Source organism: Equus caballus, chromosome 4, assembly GCF_041296265.1.
Source record: "Equus caballus isolate H_3958 breed thoroughbred chromosome 4, TB-T2T, whole genome shotgun sequence".
Taxonomy (NCBI): Eukaryota; Metazoa; Chordata; class Mammalia; order Perissodactyla; family Equidae; genus Equus; species Equus caballus.
The window spans coordinates 2643324-2663538 of record NC_091687.1 but is presented as its reverse complement, the minus strand read 5'-3'; the positions used below and the strand labels follow the sequence as shown (position 1 = coordinate 2663538).

The following is a 20215-nucleotide window of genomic DNA, read 5'->3' as shown; positions in this document are numbered from 1 at the left end:
GAATGAATATTATTGCTATGGATGTTTTGTTATATGGCATGTATTTTATAATGACATAGGACACAATGAAGACTAAGTATTTACTTATGCCTTTTTATTGCCTTTTCATGACTCCCATGGCTATAAAAATGATGCCTTAAATTTCTCGAGAAGAAGTTAAAAGAAAAGTTTTATTACAGGATTGAGAAGGCAGACTAAGATGGCATGTTCATTTTCTATAAAAATAATTTACTTCTTGGCATTGGTGTAGGACTCATCTGTCAAAATAAGAAATGCCTTAGAAGTAGCAGCTCTGATTTATCATATACATGTTATATGGGTGGTGGTGATGGACGAGAGAGGAGGTAGGATGGACACAGAGAAGAATGGAACTTTGCAAGATAGAGAATTTGCTGAGGAATTGTTATACTAACAAGAAAAGAAGAGGGCACAGAAAAAGAAGGCCGACTATAAAGATGGACTTCACGTATAATACAAATTGCCCACAGCTAGCGGTGGGGAGCAATGATCCATAACTTCGAAAGTTTAGAACCGGCTCTGTTAGCAACAGTTTGTCAGTGTTAACAAGGGCATGCCCACACATGACCTCCTGCCTCTGAGTTGACTGTTTTTCAATCTATTGCTTTTTGCTTGGTAACTGTAACCATCATTCTTTGCTCAACCAATTATAATGATTGTATACTGTATCCAAGACATGCTCCAGAATAATTAAACATTTCACGTCATCGTTTTTTGGCTGTGTAGTTTCTTGTGTATATATTCATTATAAATCATAAAATCAGCTGACTATGCCTTTGTTGGTGCTTAAGTTTTGATTCTATTAGATTGTTTTCAACTTATCGTGGCAGTTTCTATTAGGGGATAGGCATTGATTCTCAGAGTTAATTGTTGGGCATACACATGTATCATGGATAACCTTTAGCCAGTTTGCTGATTTGGGCATGCTATCTAAAGGCCACAGTTTTATACTGTTATTAGACCCACATTTGTAATTTTGTGGTTCACAATTGGCCATTTATATGATTCTAGAGCTGGAGAGGACCTAAGACATAATTTAATCTACTATCACATTTTTGGGCAGGGGTTGGCTGGGCAAAAAATTAAGAAGTTACTTTCCTAAGTTTCCAAGTCAACAGTTCTGGTCACCATTTGTGTTGTCTCCCACTTGGAAGTAAGCGTCTTGCATTTTGATTTCACACAACTAAGTGAAGTGATTAAGTGACATGACCTCGTATTAAGCGAGAGACATCATCTTTGTCCCGGGCATCTGTGGAACAGAGGGTTATCACATCTCCAAAATGAATCACATTAACTGGCATATACTTGTCAGAATTGCATATTTTGCCATTTTCCCAGAAATAAGAGTTGATGATAGAGTTCATATCTCCTGCTATTTCTTTTATTTCTTATAAGCAGCGCCGTCTATAGAATTTACTCATGCTATTCACACTGGGTTCTTCCTTGGAGAGTTTCAAACATTGATGAAGGTTATTATTACTAGCCCATTGAGCCCAACTGAATCACACAGTTCTTCGCTCACATACACACATCAGTAATTATAGGCCTAGAGAAGACTGGACATTATGCCAGACACTCGTTTTAAAGGATATTATCATTCTCAGCCAATGAGCTCAGACTCTATCATATTCAGAATTGCAAACTGTTCAAGTAAGGATTAAATGTACTTTAAGATGCTAAGAAATTAAGTCTTCAAAATTAGAGCTTTTTTTCTGTGCCGCGTACCTCATTTCTGTCTTTATTCACTTTATTTTAGTAAGTTCTTAAGTATAGAACCAGTTTGCAGGGGTACCAACATGTTCTCCATTACTGGAAGAAGTTGAGGTCATCTTTCTCTCCCGTCTCTTTCTTCCTCTCCTTCTTGCTCAGTACTGATTTTGCTTGGCTTCAACAATCTCCTATACTTTCCACGGCTCATTCCCAAACATGTTCTTCTTTTACACCTTTTCCATGATAGAAGATTTGCTATTTCCACAATCAATTAGAAAAGATATTTTGTGGCATTCGAGATCTCTAAGTTTGTGCACTTCCACAAATAGTTCCCAGATGTCCACTGGGAAGTTTCTTTAGCCATCCATCTGTGTTATGAGTGACAAAGAATTATCTACAATACTTTGCTTTATTGTTTAGTTTTCAAAATCAACATTTATTTTGAAGATTTTACAGTTGCATTACAAAATATACATGCATAATTCAATTAATATATTAAGCACATAAGATTTAAAAATAGATATTCAGAAATTGACAATAAATTCACATTATATTCCTTGCTCATATTAGTAACAGATAGATCTCTTTTACAAAGTGTCCCTTTGTTCCTTAAAAGCTATTCCTTTGGCTGGAAGTGCTTTCAGATACAAAAGTGTCTCTACTCCCTTACCTTTTCAAGGTGCATTGCAAGCAATGAATAAAGTTTATGTATTCCTTTCTCTTTCATCAAATTTTAGCCCAGTAAAGAAACTGGGTGCATAAAAACAAGAATTCATCGTTTACATTGCATTTTAGTGTTAATACGGATGCAATGAGGTCTTGTCCTTTCTTCCCCTTTACAGTGAGGGCATTATAGAAAAAGCTCTTTAAATATTCTGAGACTTTTAAGTTGATTTCTAACTGAACTCCAAGTGGTGTTAATGATATTTTCAGAAAGGATGCTTCACTTAGTTGGCAAGAAAGTTGTAACCCTTTGCGTATGTATCAAAAAATGGGGTTGCTAAAAGAATTTTCTACTGTTAACCTATCAATAAACTCTTATAGAATCCACCTATCCATGGGAAATGGATAATTTTGTTTCGTTTGCCTTTGCTTCAGCAGATACTCTCAATTAAGCTAAATAAACCTTGAGAAGAAGCCCTGGTAAACTTGGTTGCAAAACAAGAAGAAGAAAATGTGAAACTCTTTTTTTTTTTCAGAATTTGAGCAGAATTTAAATCCTAACCCTGGAGTGAGCAGACACTGCCAAATCCCCATAGATTTTACTAACTATATGTGACAGTGGCTGACCAATCAGGGATTCTGGCCCCAGAACTGATAAACCCTGAATCCTGGAGCTTTGTCGAGTATCTTTTTCTCTTATAAACTAGGTAAATTAATACCTTCCCCACTCTCGCTTCGCCCATGATTCTCCAAGGAATACTGAGTTGACTTTCCTTAAACAGGTTTGAGATATCATGAAAGTTCCACATATGAATTATTTGCTTTACTTTCTTCCCAAATGGCATAGCACTTCTAATTTTTTGTTTCTAAAGACTGTCAATTCTCTTGGCATTGAACAGCGCTGCATAAAACAACCACTGCATATTGATTCTTTTCTTCTATGTCTGTTCAGGCTGATTTTCTACTCTACAGGTTAGAGGCTTAGCCATTATATTCTCATAAAAAGAAGAACCCTTTGAGTGTTGAACGAAAATTCATTTGTCCTTCTTGCCTTCTTCTTACCCTCTGCAGGGGAATTTCCACTCTAGTGAGCTTTCAGAAGATGTACTGCTGTTCCCTGCTGAGCCCAAACAGGAGACTGAGGATGATTAAATACCAACAGTGTACCGTCTCCGTGCTAACCACAGAATTAGCCATTGGCCTCCACCTAATGAGCCCATAATCTAATTAGACAGATTGACAACACCCAGAAGGGGAAAGAGAACAATGCACATCAGCATAGTAAGTTAAAATGGAGAAAGTGGCATATTAAGATATTTAAGAATGTAAAATCACATAAAACTTTCAGTTGAAGCATGTTTTGCTGTTTTCAAAATATTTTAATAGTCACTGTCTTACCTATCTTGTGCTGTGACCCAGAGGTTTATTGGGCAAGCATATCAAATACATACTTGGGTCTTAGACATAAACACTGTATGATGCAAACTCTCAGTACTGACCTGTAATGAACCTCTTGCTGTAATTAATTTTTCTCTGAGAACCTCATTCTTCACTTCAGTATCTCAGCTATGTGAACAAAGGGCATTCAGACTTTTTCCTTCAAGTAAAAGAGATGTAATATGTTTGGATTGGAGTAAAAACTTCAAAGATTTTCTACATCCTCTGTTGTCTTGAGAAAACATCAACCCTCTTGGGATCGCTTCTTAGGTAACATTACATTCCTTCATCTGTCCCAGGCTTGAACTAAACCAGGGTCCCAAAGGAGTTATCTGGGGGTGGTAGTTTGGGATTAGGGGCCTTAGAAACCTGCCCTGGATCCTACTTCGTTGTACCTCAGTCTAGCTAGTCAGGTCTACTGTATGTATTTATAGGTTTCTTTCCACAGAATATAGTTTCATTTGAACCTCAATGATCATGTGAAATCTAAAGACTCTTAAGTTCCGTGTTTAGACAACTTGATCTAAACACGTACTTAAAAAATTTATTCATAGGTCTTCTTGTTCCAAGAAGCTTTGAAACACTTTTAATTCAGTAATTCTTAATCAAAAGATACCACTTCTTAATAAAAAATGTGAAATGGCTTCTAGATATATTTGCTGGCTTTTCCTCCCCTGAAATCAATGAGGGTTGAGAACAAAATACTGGGCATGTGGCAAGGAAAAAAAGCATGTTACTATAAAACATTATGCATTCTGTGTATTGACCTTGAAATTTTCTTTTTTTAATCAGCCAGACAAGGATATATAAGATATGCAGACAGGAGTATATAAACTAGCAAAAAGGGAACAGATTTTTTTCTTCTATCTAGAACTTTCCCTCAATGTCTTTCTTCATTTAAAAAAACATGGAATTTCTTTTATAGAATAAATTCAATACAGATACACACACACACAGAGACACACAGTGCTCATTGGAAGTTCAGGAGGAAAAAGGAAGAGAAGGCAGGTAGAGAAGACGCCCAACTGGAAGTTCGAGAGCCCGTTGGTAGAGTCCAGAAAGGGAACCAGAGGGGGTGGTTTGGAGAGGAAAATGGAAGAGATCCTACAAATTTCTCTACTTCTCTTCTGATGCTCTCTCTGTTTCTCTACCATCATATTTTACACTGACTCCAAAGTTATCCTTCTAAAATGCACGCTTGGTCAGGTTGCTCCCCTGCTTAGAACCCTGCCATGTCTCCTAAGCACGTTTTATGGTTCCCTCCACGTTAAGCTTCTAGCAGCCTTTGACCTCAACTTCTGGTTCCGTCTTCCTTCTCTGTTGCCTCCTAGGTTTCAGGCATAACAAACAGCCCGTGGTTTTCCATGTCCCTTAGATTTGGATCCTTGCAAGGACCACCTTGTTTTCATCCTATAAGCCAAGATCCTACCTGGTACAGCTCCTGGCTCATAGTCGAAGCTCCCATATGTGCCTCCTGCATGAATGGATGTCTGTGCTTTTGCACACGATATTTCCCCTACCTGGAATGCTTAATAAATTCGTAATCTCCCTTCAAGTCTCTGAAGCACACTTCCTCTGTGAAGTCTTCCTAGCTTCTCCCCACACCTGCTCCTCTTGGGAGAGACTCATTCCTCTGCCCTCTGTCAGCAGTCTATATGCATCCCTTTTAGAATTTCTCTTCAGGTGCCATTTGAAATTGTTCATGCACCTCTGTCACTTTACCAGACTGTGCGTTCCTTTAAGGCAGAGGGTGTCTTATTCATCCCTGGGTCCCCAGGACCCGAAAGCATAATTGATGCCTGGTGGGGACCCAATGAACACACAACCTGTTTATTGAGCAGGCTCATGCAGGCAGTAGGGGGTAAAAATAGGAAGTAGTTTTTTTGACAGTTACCAGTTTCATCCCCCTTTCCCATTCCATAAAGACAGCTTGGAAAAATTCTTAACTTCTAAGTCACTTTTGGCTGTAATGTGTCCAGCCTTGTCAAAGCCTCAACTTCAGACTTGATTTAAATCTCTTTCCTCCCCGTCCTCTTCATGGGCTTGTCCTGGGACTCTGCCAGCTTTGAGGTGGGGGAGGCGTGGGCTGCTGGAGTCACTGCCTCTTCCCTGCTTTACTCGTCAAGGTCTGGCTCTTCCAGCTTGTTACGTGCAGAGAGGATGGCTTTTTTTATTTGACTGGCTGCAATGGTATTCCTTTTTGTGTTGGTTGTGGCTGCTTGTCTAATGAATGGAAACTGGCTGTAGATGTGGCAGGTATCCAGTGGCTGGCTCTCTCTGGGATGGATCTGTGCATCCATCCTAGGGTTGGTGCAATATCTGGCTCAAGCATGATTTCTCTTGTCTCCCTTAGCTCCTGCCATCCTGGAGACTGCCCAGCCTGTTGGTGCTGCATTTTCCTTGCTGAGCAGACAGCTCTCCTGAGTGGTATACAGAAGAGAGCTGGCTCAAGTCAAGCTCTCTTACTCATGGTCCCTTCAACCATGGCAAACTCGCGTAGCCTTGCCATGCCAAATACTGATTGTGGTGGCTTCATTGCCCTGTCTTCTTTTTATCTTTCCATCTCTCTGCAATTCACTTCTTTCCTGTTCTGATTAGCGAAGGAAGTAAGTCCTCTGCCTGAGCAGATGTCCAATTTGGAAACCAAACCGTCATCTCCCCTTCCTTTAGGCAACCCCAACTTCCATGAGTGATTATCTGACAGCCTCCCCGCTCCCTTCCTCATGGGGATGACCAGATTACCTCTCAACACAAACACTGCATCGCCCATAAGGAAAACCACCCTGAAGAGTCTCTTTTTCTCCTCTTTGGCTTCCATGTGCACAGTCTAGGGTGAGAGCGGAGGAGCTGATTGTGGTAGGGTAGTTCCACAGTATAGCCCCAAGGGAGGTTTATGGACCCTAGAGCAAATTCTCTGAAAAGTACTACTCAATATCCCATTACAAAGTTTTTTGAATAAAGAATGAGCAAATGGATATATCTATTTTGAATAATTATTAATAGATTGGAACACTGATGCTGTACAATGAGGTGCTGGGTGGCTTGTGAAACAGAACAAGATTAGTCAGTGATAGAAATCCAACGTCAAGGCCTGGACTTCTGTCTCAAGGCTCAGTTCCCAGCCTGCCATCTTTATATAAACTTCATCTTGTCTCTGCACGGCATGTGTTCATAACATTAATTAGTAATGCCGCTGCACACATCATAAGAGACTGGGAGAATTACCACCAAAAAATCAGTTTTGTATGTTTTAGAATTTGCAACTTGGAATAGGGAGGAAAATGTCACTTCTGCCAGAGGCACAGCATCTTGCTCTGCTCTTATGTAAACTCACCGTCAGGCAATCCAGAAACTGCCTTCACTCGCCTCTGGGCAAAATGTCTCCTTTTCATAGAAAAATGTCACCTTTTCTCTAGGAAATGGCAGGTGGTTATTTTTTTCCAAAGGAAAAATGACCTTTGCATTTGGTTAAAAAAAAATTCTCAAGGACTCAGCCTTGATGAAAAACTCTGAAAACAATTCCGTATCTTTTCGTTTGTACTTGAGGTGCTACTTTGTAAATTCTGAGATTACACCTGTCACCACAGATGTAGCTCGTGGGCAAACGTCAAGGACCAAAAATCCTGGCACCTGGTTTTCCAGGAACTGCATGCAGGATGGATTCTTGTAACCCCAGCTCTTGCTGTGTCTACGCCAACACACACATGTGCACACACACACACAAACACACACTTTAACCTCACTACTCTAACACTTCAAAGTTTTCATGTTCCAATCCAGGATCACAATCTTATACGAGTCCATGAGAAACCGCTCTAAATAAAGTCTGGTGCCGCCACACGGGTTGTCTATCAGCACGCTTAAAATTATAAGTGCTTCATATTCAACTTAGAGATGTGGCACTCTAAGCCAGCTTTTTCATGCCCGAGATTTTTTTTCATATCCAGTATCCTTTTTCTTCTAGTCAGGTGAGAAAATAGGAAAGAAAGCAACAAAGAAGCAAGAAGAGTGAAAATTTCAGGACCCAACACTTTAAACAAAGAGAGAAGTACAAAGGTGATGATAGGGAAGAAGACGGTTCTAGGTTATGAATCTTGGTTTCACAAAACAAAAGTTCCCACTTCTTTTGTCAATATCTCTTACGTGTGGTGAGATGTTTTCCTTTCTGACAATAGTTCTCGCCACTAAAAAATGCAAAATTCACCTTACAGAGTTGGATTTTCGAGCAAAGTAGGAAATTAAGATGATGACACCAGATTTACTGTGTGTGCTCTTGTCAGTTCATGCAAATCCTCAGCTGGAGCATGTGAGAGGCACATTAATTACACTGGATCCAGGAATAATGTTTCCGCAGCTGCAGCAGTTTCAATATTTGCAGACTCCAGCACACTCCATCTCTGATTTCACTGGCAGCTTGCAAAAACCAGCAGAATTACACTTATAAACAAAGGTCTGCGTGGTAATTTATCTCCTATTGACTTCAGTGAAGTCTTCTCATTTGGAATGCTAAGAGATTTATAATTTTGAGCTAAGATCTAAGACTGAGCTGATGAAACAACGAAAGACACATTTCTTGCCTCTTTTTCTCACTTACATTGCACACATGTATAGACGATGATATGTGTGTGTATCTATACAATTAAACCATTCATTGAGCCCTTACAAGCCTGCATGACAATCTGTAGGAATATGGACCAACATTCTATTTAATTCAAGAAGATATTTAATTCAGGGAGTATTACTTCTCTTAACAGAAGCATTTGCCTTGTCTCATACGTTTTCCAACTATCTTACCCTCCTTAGATTTTTCTTTGTGTTTGTTATGATTCAGGATTGATATGCTTTTATTTTTATAATATTAAACAAGAGGAACCATCATTAAACAAATAAAGATTAGATTATTGACTTCTCTAAAATGTGTCTAACAAACAGGGCTTAGAATCCTGTGGCACACCTAAATGGCACCCAGCCCAATTTTCCACGGTATATGCACATAAAAGAGGTCAAATGTCCTATTTCAGCTGCCAGCTGATCAACAGTATAAGGGCTGTCAACATGGCACCACCATTCTGAAAATTTTCTGATGATATCCTTTACATGTGAAACTAAAGAAGCAAGAGTCGTTTTGTCATTAAGTGTTCAAGGCAGAATCACTTCATTTCCAGGGTCCCAAGAGTGAACATCCTAAGCCCTTCACAGCATGTTCTTTTCTTGTGTCTATTTTTCTCACAGCCCTAAAGCTTCCTTCAATTTATCGGAAGATTGCCTTACAGATATTAATAATGGCTACCAATTTTGAGTGATTCCATGTGTCATGTCCTATTCTAAGCACTTTATATGTAATAACTCATCTGATAAAATGTTTGGTCAAAGTAGACAAAGACAAGGCTTAAGTAATTCTCTAAAGGGAGCATAAATGATAATAGAGGAACCTACCATCATTGCAGCAAATCTTATGCCTCCGTAGTAATCAATGTAAGCAAATCAGTGCGGCACAGAAAAATTCATCCAACTTTTCGGTCAGCAAGTTGAATATTTACCATATATCTGGTAATGAACTTGAGGATTTACCAGTGATCAAGTCAGACACAGGCTCTGAGCTCAGAGGGCTTACAGTTAGGTGCGGGGAAGCGGGGGAGGGCAAATAACAAGAGTTTACAGTTCATCTCGGGGAGGGTACTCAGAAAAACAAACACCTTTTATAAAAAGCAGATGGTTTCCTGACAAACCAAAGCCTCGGTTCCCTTAGGAGTCGGAACTGGATGAATTTGACATTGTCTATAAGAACACATATGCCAATAGAGACACCAGAGTCTGGTAAATCTTTGTATCTATTTGGATACTTTTGGTTCATTTATAAGCGAGGGGATTGGTGATCCTGGCCCCATACCTAAAAAGTTAAAATGATAAAACTTGAATGCATTTAGATAATACCTTTATTTCAAACATGTCTAACTTAAGCTGAACAGTTTTCACTAATATACTGACACCCAACCACCTCCTCCACAGAATAGATGTAAAAAGATAATGTTAACCCCATAATCTCCAGTTCATTTCCATTAAACTTAAGTAATCAGCTTTCAGATTTTAAAATGCCAACTTCATATCCAGTAATGGGACTCTAATGTAACACACCTGGTGTTATAAAGTCTGGTGTGGTTCTGCTCTCTGCCCTTAGGCTGAGTGGAGGCCCCACTCACTCTTTCCTTTAGCTCTAGAAGGGCCGATGAAATGGCACTGCAAATCAACGTAAAGCTTTTATGCAGAATAACTTAAAAATAATAGTGATAAAAGTATATTTAAGTGCATTGGCTTCCATGACATTAACAGGCACAACAGTCATGAATATCGTAACTCAACAACTGTGTGACTTATCCAAACGGATACCAACGCGGAAACTAGAAAAAAAAACCAAAGTAGCAAACTTTGTTATATCTGTGCTAAAATGGGAATAAAGTTCTTAATCCTGGGGCAGAGATGAGAACCAGGATAGGATTTGTGTAGTGGTTATCCCTTCTCAAGTGAGCTTTTCTCTAGACTGTGATTTTAAATGAAGAGGGCAAAGCATTTACAAAAAGAGAAAAGATAGAAATGTGCAAAAAAGGGTACTGCAATAGCATTTATTTGGGTTACAAAGGCCTCTTTTTAAAAACTCAATGAGTTATTGATGAATCATAGCATAATTTTAAGAATTGGTGCAACAAATTGTTTTTTAATCCTTTTGCATGGTTTGTTGTGTAGCCAAAATCAAGTATTTGTCAGCTGTGGCATCTGCATCACCTGTACATCATGGGAAAGGAGGACAGTGGACAGAAAGTGTTTAATGCGGCTCTCGCCCTCCCTGTGAGATCGCCTGTTATTGATCTGAAAGACGCATCACTAGCAGTGGAGATATTAGGTATCTGAACAAAATGAAGTGAGGTTTTGAAACTGAGGTGTGTTTGGCAAGAATCAAGAGTAAATATATTGACAAGCTAAACAAGCACAGCTTATTTCTTCCCTACTGGAGATATTTCTAGCCAGGTCAGCTGGCTAGAAATTCAGTTCTATTTTCTGACTTTTATAGAGTGCAAGATATATTTTTGCAGCATCTAAAGCTCATAAATGTCTAAAAAGGCATAAGTGATGTTAATATCAAAGGACCATTTAGAAAGTTCTTTAGATGGGTCTGAGTCTGAATATTTTGCTAGATCTTAAAAATTGAATTCCTGCAACCTGTTCCTTTATTTTTATTAGAAAAGTAGAGCTGGAGACCGGGTGATCTGACTGCCCATCATCTCAGGATGTGGCATTATGATTCACTATTAGTTATTCATAACATGATAGACAACTGGAAGGTGAAACGTTGTCAACACTTCTATGCCAGAAGATTGTGAGTAAAAGCTCATGAAAGTAAAAGATAATTTTCTCAGGGAAGTTTGAACAAACTCAAGAAATTCAGAAACAAAGAAGACACAGGAAGGGTACTGTGGTAGACAAAAGATTACTAGAAATTTTTTGCCACTTCTCCCATCAAAAAGTGGTGCCTAGTTTCCCTCGTCTTGAACCTGGGCTGACCTGTGACTTGCTTTGATCAGGAGGAGGGGGTGGAATTGATGCTGTGCTGGTTCCAGGATAGGGCTTAAGAGTTCTGACAGCTTCCTCTTTGCTCCCTTGGAACCCTAAGCCACCATGGAAAGCAGTTCCGCCACCCTGTTGTGGAGACCATGTGGAGAGAGGTGCCTTGCCAGCCCTCCAGAGTCCCATCCATCCTAGCTGAGGCATCAACTGTGAGTGAAGACACCTTCCACATCCCAGCCTCAGTAGACCTCCTAGACGTCTGCAGCTGCCTGAGAGTCCCAAAGCAAGCCTAGTAGACGGGAACCACCCAGTTGATCCCAGGGGAGAATGTGGAATTGGAAGTATTTGATTGTTCTTTTGAATCACTGAGTTTTGGTGTGGTTTGCCATGCAGCAATAGAAAACTAAACAGATACTTCAAATAATAGAAAAATTACATTTCTCTGATTAGTTCCTTTGCTTCTGGCAATGGACAGAACCATCGAAATGGGCTGCAACACCTAAACGTGCACACTTGGCTGTGGAGGAGGGTAGTGATGAAGAGCCTGCAGATGCACTAGGAAGTTTTTATAAGGCAGCCAGTCAGAAAGAGAACAGTCATGCGGTAAGACCAACACGGTGTGTGCTCAGAAGTCAAAAGGAAGCCCTGCTCTGGATATAAGTTGATTGTGAAGTGGTTGGAAAACAAGACACAGACGACATGTTTGAATTATTTCTTAGGCTTTCTCATACATATACCTCTTTCTCAGGAGATGTCTAATTAACAACCATGAAATTTTATGTAACAGCTATGGAGCTAACAATGGTTAGGGAGAATCAAAGGACATTGGGGTGGGAAACCACTGGGTGACCATTAACTGGAGAATCAGTACTGAAGGATCAGCCCGAGGAGAGGCAAGGACTGTCACCTGCCACGAGCACTCATGGCCTCAGGGTAATCTTTGCTGTTCCCTAGAGAGCAACAGGGTATCTCAAATTTCAGATAATGCAGTCGTGGGATAGAGTATCCCAAAACAGTGTTAAAATCTCTGAATAATGAGAAATTGCTCATAGTTTAATATCCTAGATTGTCATGAAAGATAAACATAAGGATTAATTAGCTTTGTTCTACTGGGTAGATGGCCATAGTCTCTACTCCAGGAGTTAGTCTCCAGGAATGTAGGAAAGGAGTCTTCTTGCTATCACTCCATGCAGTGGCTCTCAGACTGCAGCGGGCATAATAATCCAGATTCTAAGACTTCCAGTTCAAGAAGACAGTCTGAACACACATAGCCATCCCCACAAACAAAGACTTTAAAACGAATAAACCCACAGCAATACGGAAAACCTGAGAGAAGCCATTATCTGACAGAGAGCGGCCGTTATAAGACAAGACAGCTCAAGAAGATTTTAGAATATGCAGTGTGAGTAAAAACATGACAACTGATGTATCGTGGCTTTGGAAGGTATATTCTAGAGCCGGGGCTGGCAAACTATGACCCATGGAGCAAAACCTCTTGCTGCCTATCCTTGTAAACACAGTTTTATTGGAACACAGCCATAGCCATTTGGTCTATGTGGTCTGTGACTGCTTTTGTGATGACAGTTAAACAGCTGTGACAGAGACCACCTGGCCCACAAAGCCTAAAACATTTACTATTTGACCTTTTACAGAAAGAGTTTGCTGATTCCTGTTCTAGTGTGTTCTTGAGAGTGAGGGAAACACCGACAAGAAGGACCGACTCTCAGTTGCCCTGCAGAACCCCAGAAAGGCTTGGGATTAGGAAATATCCGATACAGGGATCTCGAAGGATGAATGTCCTGCTACACCTGCACACGCAGAACTCCCACCTGCTACCCAAATCAGAGAACGAGGGCGTCTCCCCCTAAAATGGCCCCGTTAAACAGACTTTCATATTCTCTTCCTGCCTAATAACCCCAGGTAAAATTTGACCAGTCTTCAAATGCTACCACGAACGCATAACGTTTCAGTGTTTCATTTTTAAACAAGAGAAATCGAGGACCACAAGACACTAGGGAACTATGCTCTGGTAAAATGAGCATCCACCAGAAAAGCAGATCTGGATCTGGATAATGGTGGACTCTGTTTGGAAGAGACATAATGGAAAATCCCCAAGGGTCAGCTGTGCCACCAGCCCAGAGGTTGGTGGAGGAGGAGGAGGAGTAGAAAGACAAAACATGCCTAGAAAAAAGGAGACCCTTTGAGGACTCATATGGTGGTGATTTTGGAGGAAAAAAAAAAGAGAATTATTTCAAGAAAGACACTGCAAGAAAGAGAGAAAGACAAAGTGAAATTTCACAAAAACGTTTACGGGGAAAATGTACTAATGGTATACCACTGGGGTCAGTGAACAAATTTACAAAGCCGTGATAATGCAAAAACTGTACCAATACTACTAAAATTAGTTATAAAACTCTATTGGGAGAATGTGGGAGGGCAGACGGTGCAGAAGAGAGCTAAAGCTCCCTTTCTTTCTAACAGGAAGTAAATGTAGGTCATGTCTAAAACCGTTAAATCAAGACAACAGCACAGACACATTAATTAGACGTGTGAAGGTAGCTACCAAAAGGAACACCTCAAAGAATACAAACTGATCGAGTGTCTCTGGGATATGGGCTGGAGTGGGGGAGGGGAGGGGTTATTTTATGCATTATAAAGATTTTGATTTTTTTTTCCGATGTGCATGTATTGATTTGACAATTTTTAAAAGTGTATAAAACACATTCCTGAAAACCACTTTCAGAAATTTGGAGTCAGTAGGTCTAGATGTGCAGAATTCTGCATCTTTAAAAAGCTCCCTCAGTGATTCTGACAAAGTTAATCTTGCGCCCCTACTTTTAGAAACACAAAGAGGTAGCAACCAGTGAGAGAGCAGTAACATCCTTCTGCTCCAGTGGAGAAAAATGCCAGGGGCTATAGAATGTTAGGATGGCGGTCTCCCAGCTAGTTTCTTGCCATTTTACTAATAAAACGGACACATCAGAAGAAGGCAAATAGAAACTAATAGGTTGTGCGTGACCTCATCATTCAACCCCCGTCTATAGGAGAACTTCATGGATAGGTCAGCTTTTCTCCCTCTTAGATTTGTTGAAAAGCACAAGCCTCAATTCAAAATTTAGCCTGGGGAAAAACATGAACCATCATGTAACGAGGGAAGCTTTTTAACTGAAGGATGTTAGATTAACTCCCTTTCAGACTCTGTGGTTCTATGTAAGCCATGTTACATTAATCTTGATTTTTAAAACAGTTTAAAGAGTGTTATCAAGATCTCTGGTGCCCGCAAAACAGTTTAAAGAGTGTTATCAAGATCTCTGGTGCCCGCAAACAATTGCTGGGAGGTGTGGAATACTTGAGAAAGAGCAAATTCCTGCCCGCCCTTGTTTTTATTGTGCAGGGCCCTAGGTCAACTTTTTAGTAGAGTAGACTTTTCTTTGTGTCCACACAAATTATTGACACCTCTTTGCCTAAATTAGGGATAGCCTAGAGCTAGAAAAGTTGATTAAAATATTTTCATGCTAATTTCAATGTCAAATGAGACTGCTCACCTTTTAAATACCAACAATTTATTGTTTATATCTGTTATTTTCACTAATTCTTGAGGTTCTTTTATAAATGAAACCACAATAAAAAAGGAAATTAATTTTGTCGCTAACAGGTATTTGTCTTTTTAAATTTCATCCAGAAACTGGAAAGCTGATTTGTTTTTGCTTCAATGGTAAGCTATTGGTCCAATTAGCATGGACTAAGCTACACTGTAAAAGTGGACTTCAGCCAATTCAAATTTCACTTCTTAATTTCTAAGAGTATCCACCCATGTATGCATCCATCCACCCATCCATCCATCCATCCATCCACCCATCCATCCACCCACCCACCCACCCATCCATCCATCCATCCATCCATCTACCCATCTACCCATCCACCCAGCCATCTATCCATCCACCCACATATCCATCCATGCATCCATCCATCCACCCACCCATCCACCCACCCATCCATCCACCCATCCACCCATCCATCCACCCATCCACCCATCCATCCATCCATCCATCCACACATCCATCCATCCACCCACCCACCCACCCATCCATCCACCCACCCACCCATCCATCCATACAACTACTCTTCCATCCATCCATGCATCCAACAAGTACTTATCAAGCACTGGCTGTTTGCCTGGCATTGTTTAGGCTCTAGGGATACACAAGTAAAGAAAACATCAGTCACAGAGTAAACCTCTATGCCTAATTATTTGAAAACTTATAAGAAAGGTTTTATACATAGGTATGTGTGCATTTATGATATCTGTTTTTTATTTGAGGATATATCACTATTTACTGTTCTTCGATGTTTGCTACAAGTCTAAATAGTTCATCCTTACCAGTTACGATTATCGTTTTATTTGATACTTCACATGAATGCCCACTGAAGGTGAATATTAACACACAGTGTGACAGTATATAAATCTTTTTCTAGGAATTCCCCTCTACTTTGCCTTTGCATATGCTGTTCCCTCTACCTATAGCTTTCCTCACTGTCCACCTAGCACACACTCACTCATCATTCAAAACTCTGTCAAGCATCATCTCCTCTATGAGGCCTTCCTAAGCACTTCCCAATAGAATTGATCCCCCTTTCTTCTGGACTATTTCTGGACTTTGCACAGATTTTTATTATTGCATTGATACAAATATTCATTATCATGTCACTCATTATTTCTATACTGGAAGCTTCTTAAGGATGGAAATATGTGTCTCTTCATTTTTGCATCCCTAACAATTAGCAGAATGGCTAGCATATCTGGATATTCGTTAAATATTAGCAGAACTGAACTGGGGAGCCATTCCCTCTCGTACAACCTGTGGAATGCCACAGAAATATGTGTACATTTTATTTTAAATTATCTCACATTGAAAAATAAACATTTAAATATTTTTGAATATTTAATAAGCAGTAGATTTCAATGATTTCTTAAATTCTTTTCTGATGAGAGAAATTATCATCCCTATAAAAGTCTAATAAAATGATATAGTGAGGAACACACTCTTTTCTTTTTTTAATTTCTGTTGCTTGCTCCCCCCACTCTCCTGACGTTGTGCCAACATCACAGTTATTATAGACTCATCCTATTCAGAGTACTGCATTACGATCACTTGTTTATGTAGCTGAGGCCCCTCCTAGATGTCAACTGCTTGAGAGCTGGGCCCCTGTCATGTCCCTCTTTGTAGCCCTGGTATTCTGCAATGACCGTGAAAGGCAGGAGCTTGACAAGTGTTTGTGGTATTAATAAATAGAGGAATAAACAGGAGATGGTGAATAGAATTAAATCCTAGGTTCTTCTTCCTATATTAGGTCTTGTTTTGTGGTTATCTTAAAAGAAGAAAATCTGCTAAATTCTAAAGAAGAAATTTTGTTGTTGAATAAGGCTGGCTTAGACTGTGCGGGCGTGGCAAACTAGGAAAATGAGTAAGAAGGGGAAAAGCTTTGCTGTGCCAATCTTTTTATGTTATTTTGTCTTTTACGTTTATACTAAAAGAAGTCCTTTATAGTTTTGAAATATGGAATAGTGGGTTGGATCAGAGAAAAGATAACTGGATTCTTTATTACGAAAAGAAATAGGTTTGCTAAATATTTCACTGAAATTCAAAAGCTTTGGGGACGCTTTTCTCTTTGCTATGGATGGTATTAATTACATAATTTCCTCTTATTCTAGTGATAGGCAATAGAATGATTTTTAGTTGAGTGATTTGATGTTTTTGTGTGATTTTTTTGGCAACACGAAGCTGTGGATGCTTAGTAAAATATCACCAGAGAACAGGAGAGTTGGACATTCTCTAACTTACTCTTGCAGAGAATTATGTACACGTAATTTTTACATTAGTGTTTGGAAAACACTTTTAAGGAGATATCTACTAAATGTACTATTACTGACTAGTGAGTGGCAGTGACAAACATGCTCATTAGGAGACCTTGAAAAGAGGTTATTTCTACAGGAAACTTTAGTTCCTGGCAATATAGCACTGGTGATTTTTTAAATTAAAAATGTCAGACAAAGACTTCAATTTTGTTGCTTCTTCATACATAAACCACTTTAAAATCCATGGAATAACAATTCGTAAATCTACAGACAACACAAATAGCATGACTTTTCCTCACAAGTAATTCTCTAATTTTTGTATCTATTGGGATCCACCTACTTTAGCCAGCCGATATAAATGAAATCAGTGTTATGAAGAATGTGAAGTGATGACATAGTTCTTTGGAGAAAAGAGTTGCTGTACTTTATAATACCCTTCCTCAGGCATTTCAAAAACAGCCCTACACAATTCTTGAGTCAGTATTGTAAATACTAAACTTGATTGCTTTTTTTTCAGATAAGGAAACTAGTATGTACAAATTATAGGACTAATTCAAGGGCATGGGCCAGGTAGGAGAATTTAAAATCAGACTGCAAAATCAAACTTAGTTCATTACTTTTTCCTCTACCTCTGTGTATCTTTCATATTTTATATTTTCTTGCCCTGACAATTTGCTTCTGCATTACCATGTTAAATGAATTTGGATTATAATTTGATAGATGTCCAAGTAACTGCATATGAAAATTAATTCATAAGGACTAGAGAAAAAACTTTATATATTAAAACATTGTATTAAATATAAAGATGAATAGCATTTAAAGATTTTTTTCTATGAGATGAGCGTGCATATTTAAATATCTAACCTGGGCAATTCAGCATGAGAATATTACAAGATTAATACAGATTTTAAAATATCAGTGGCTGAATACAAGCTAGAAAAGTATGAAATGTTAATCACATCCCTAAGAAGGAACTCTAGAAGTAAATTAGAAAAGTGCCAATCTCAAGAGTCCATTGAATCCAGCAAACAGAAGGGGCAGCCTGAAAAATGAGACAAAAATGATATTTAAAGCTGTTTCTAAAATATTTCAGTTTAATACTCTTAAACTTAGGGGAAACGTAATTCGTGGTTTTCGTAAAGTGAAGTGATCTTTGACCTTCAAATTAAAAACACAGAAAGAAGCTCCTCATCTTTGCCTCAGAAAATAAGGTTGTTGCAAAACCATTTTCCGAAGCCTCGTGGCACTTACCTGTCTCCATCTTTCCGTCCTGTGCGGCGGGCCCGTCTGGAATGACGCTCTTAACCTGCAGGAACTCATCAGGCTCGTCGCCACCAATGATGGTAAATCCAAAACCCATGTTGCTCTTTTTTAGGGTGGTGCTGAGGAAAGTTCCCTTCAACTGGGATGCATCCCGGGTGAAGAGTGGTTTTTCTACATCGGCCAATAGAAGTTAAAAAAGAAAAAGCACGTTTAAGGTAGGTTCTCACACAGCGGGAAGCCAGCCACCGAGCAGCAATCCTGGGGTAAAGGTGGGGGTCTCCTACGGTCAATGCAAGCAGGCGGTGACTACAGGAGCAAAACTCTCAGTACTTCCTACAAACGCGGAGCAGTCCCAAGCATCCAGGGAAAGTGACAAAGCTGCTCGGTTTGGAGAGAGACTTTTTGTCAAGTGAAGGTTTCCATTCACGAAAGCAGCACTTCTTGTGCTTAAACAGGGCTGAATCAACAGGGTGGTGCAGCCCTCAGATAAATAGAAGCCCCAAATCCTCCAGATGCATCTGGATACATCTCCTGTTCTACAAGGGTCCAGGCAGGATGTGTGCATGAGTGATGGGTCCTGCACAAAGCCTTGAGGGGATAAGACTAGAAAACCAAAATGGACTATATTGTTTTAAAAAGAATAGGAGCTGTGGAATGTTACCACTTATTCAAATGTCTAAATTTGTTAGAAAGAGTACCTGGATGTGGGACTGAGTTAACTTTTGCTTATATTGTGAGATGATATAAAGATAACCAGATAAAGCAATTTCTACTGACCCGATAGTGTTTAGTATCCTCTAAAATGTGAGCAAAAGGCAAGCCAGTATTTCTAGATATAATTGTGAATGTAAAGGTAACACATTTTGTAACAATATGTTGACACATTCAAATAATATACCCAAACCATCTAAACAGAACTTGAACCCACTCATATAGGTTTGACCACTAAGGTGTTATATAATATGCTTTTCCAGCTATGATCTATAATAAATATATTCCTAAGCGTATTAAAAACTTTAAAAATAATAGTCATATATCTGCTTTAAATAAATAATATTTGCCTTAAATGCTAACTCAGTTGAGAACTTTATACATATTTTTAATTGCTACCTTTTGAGTGATCTGATTTGATATTTGTAACAACCAGACTGTACATGATGTTAAGCATTTTGTATGACACTTTTGTGGTTGCTACATTTTGGGTGATATGTAATCAGCAAACTATAAAATAGTGAGTCATTCTATTAGAATTTTACTCTATTTACATATTACATTACACATTACATCTTTATTAAAAATAGAGAATGTTTCTTTAAAATATAAATGAAATCCACATATGACCTTGTCACCCACGTTTCCTTTATGAAAGTAACGACCTTTACATTCATGGTGACTGTGCTGGAGACGTGTGGGGTGAAAATCATCAGCAGGCAAATCGAGGCCTCCCGATGACAAAAGCCTTGTTTGTGCTTTTGTAGGTGAGTGAGAGCACACAGAGACGTGAAAAGTCTGTGCAGCAACTTATCCCACTACGTGGCTCCCAGGCGTGGTCAGGTGCAGCCGGCAGCCCGGCGTACCGCTGGGCCAGGGCCTCCCGGCCTGGTCACGCTGATGACAAGACAAGTCATTCACGCTGTGCGACCTCCCTGGGGCAGCGCGGCGGCAGGCGGATTTGGGCCTAGGTAATGTTGATGAGGAGCTGTCTAC

General features: G+C 39.4%; 1 protein-coding gene across 18 annotated transcripts in view; it reads right to left on the bottom strand.

Moving 5' to 3' along the window:
• MAGI2 (membrane associated guanylate kinase, WW and PDZ domain containing 2) overlaps positions 1-20215 on the bottom strand; it is a 1262944-nt gene that overhangs the window by 273186 nt on the left and 969543 nt on the right. For all 18 annotated transcript variants that reach the window (XM_070265334.1, XM_070265337.1, XM_023640142.2 and 15 more), the window contains one exon: positions 18497-18679. In XM_070265334.1, the coding sequence (XP_070121435.1) occupies positions 18497-18679 (183 nt within the window). The remainder of the gene's footprint in view (positions 1-18496; positions 18680-20215) is intronic.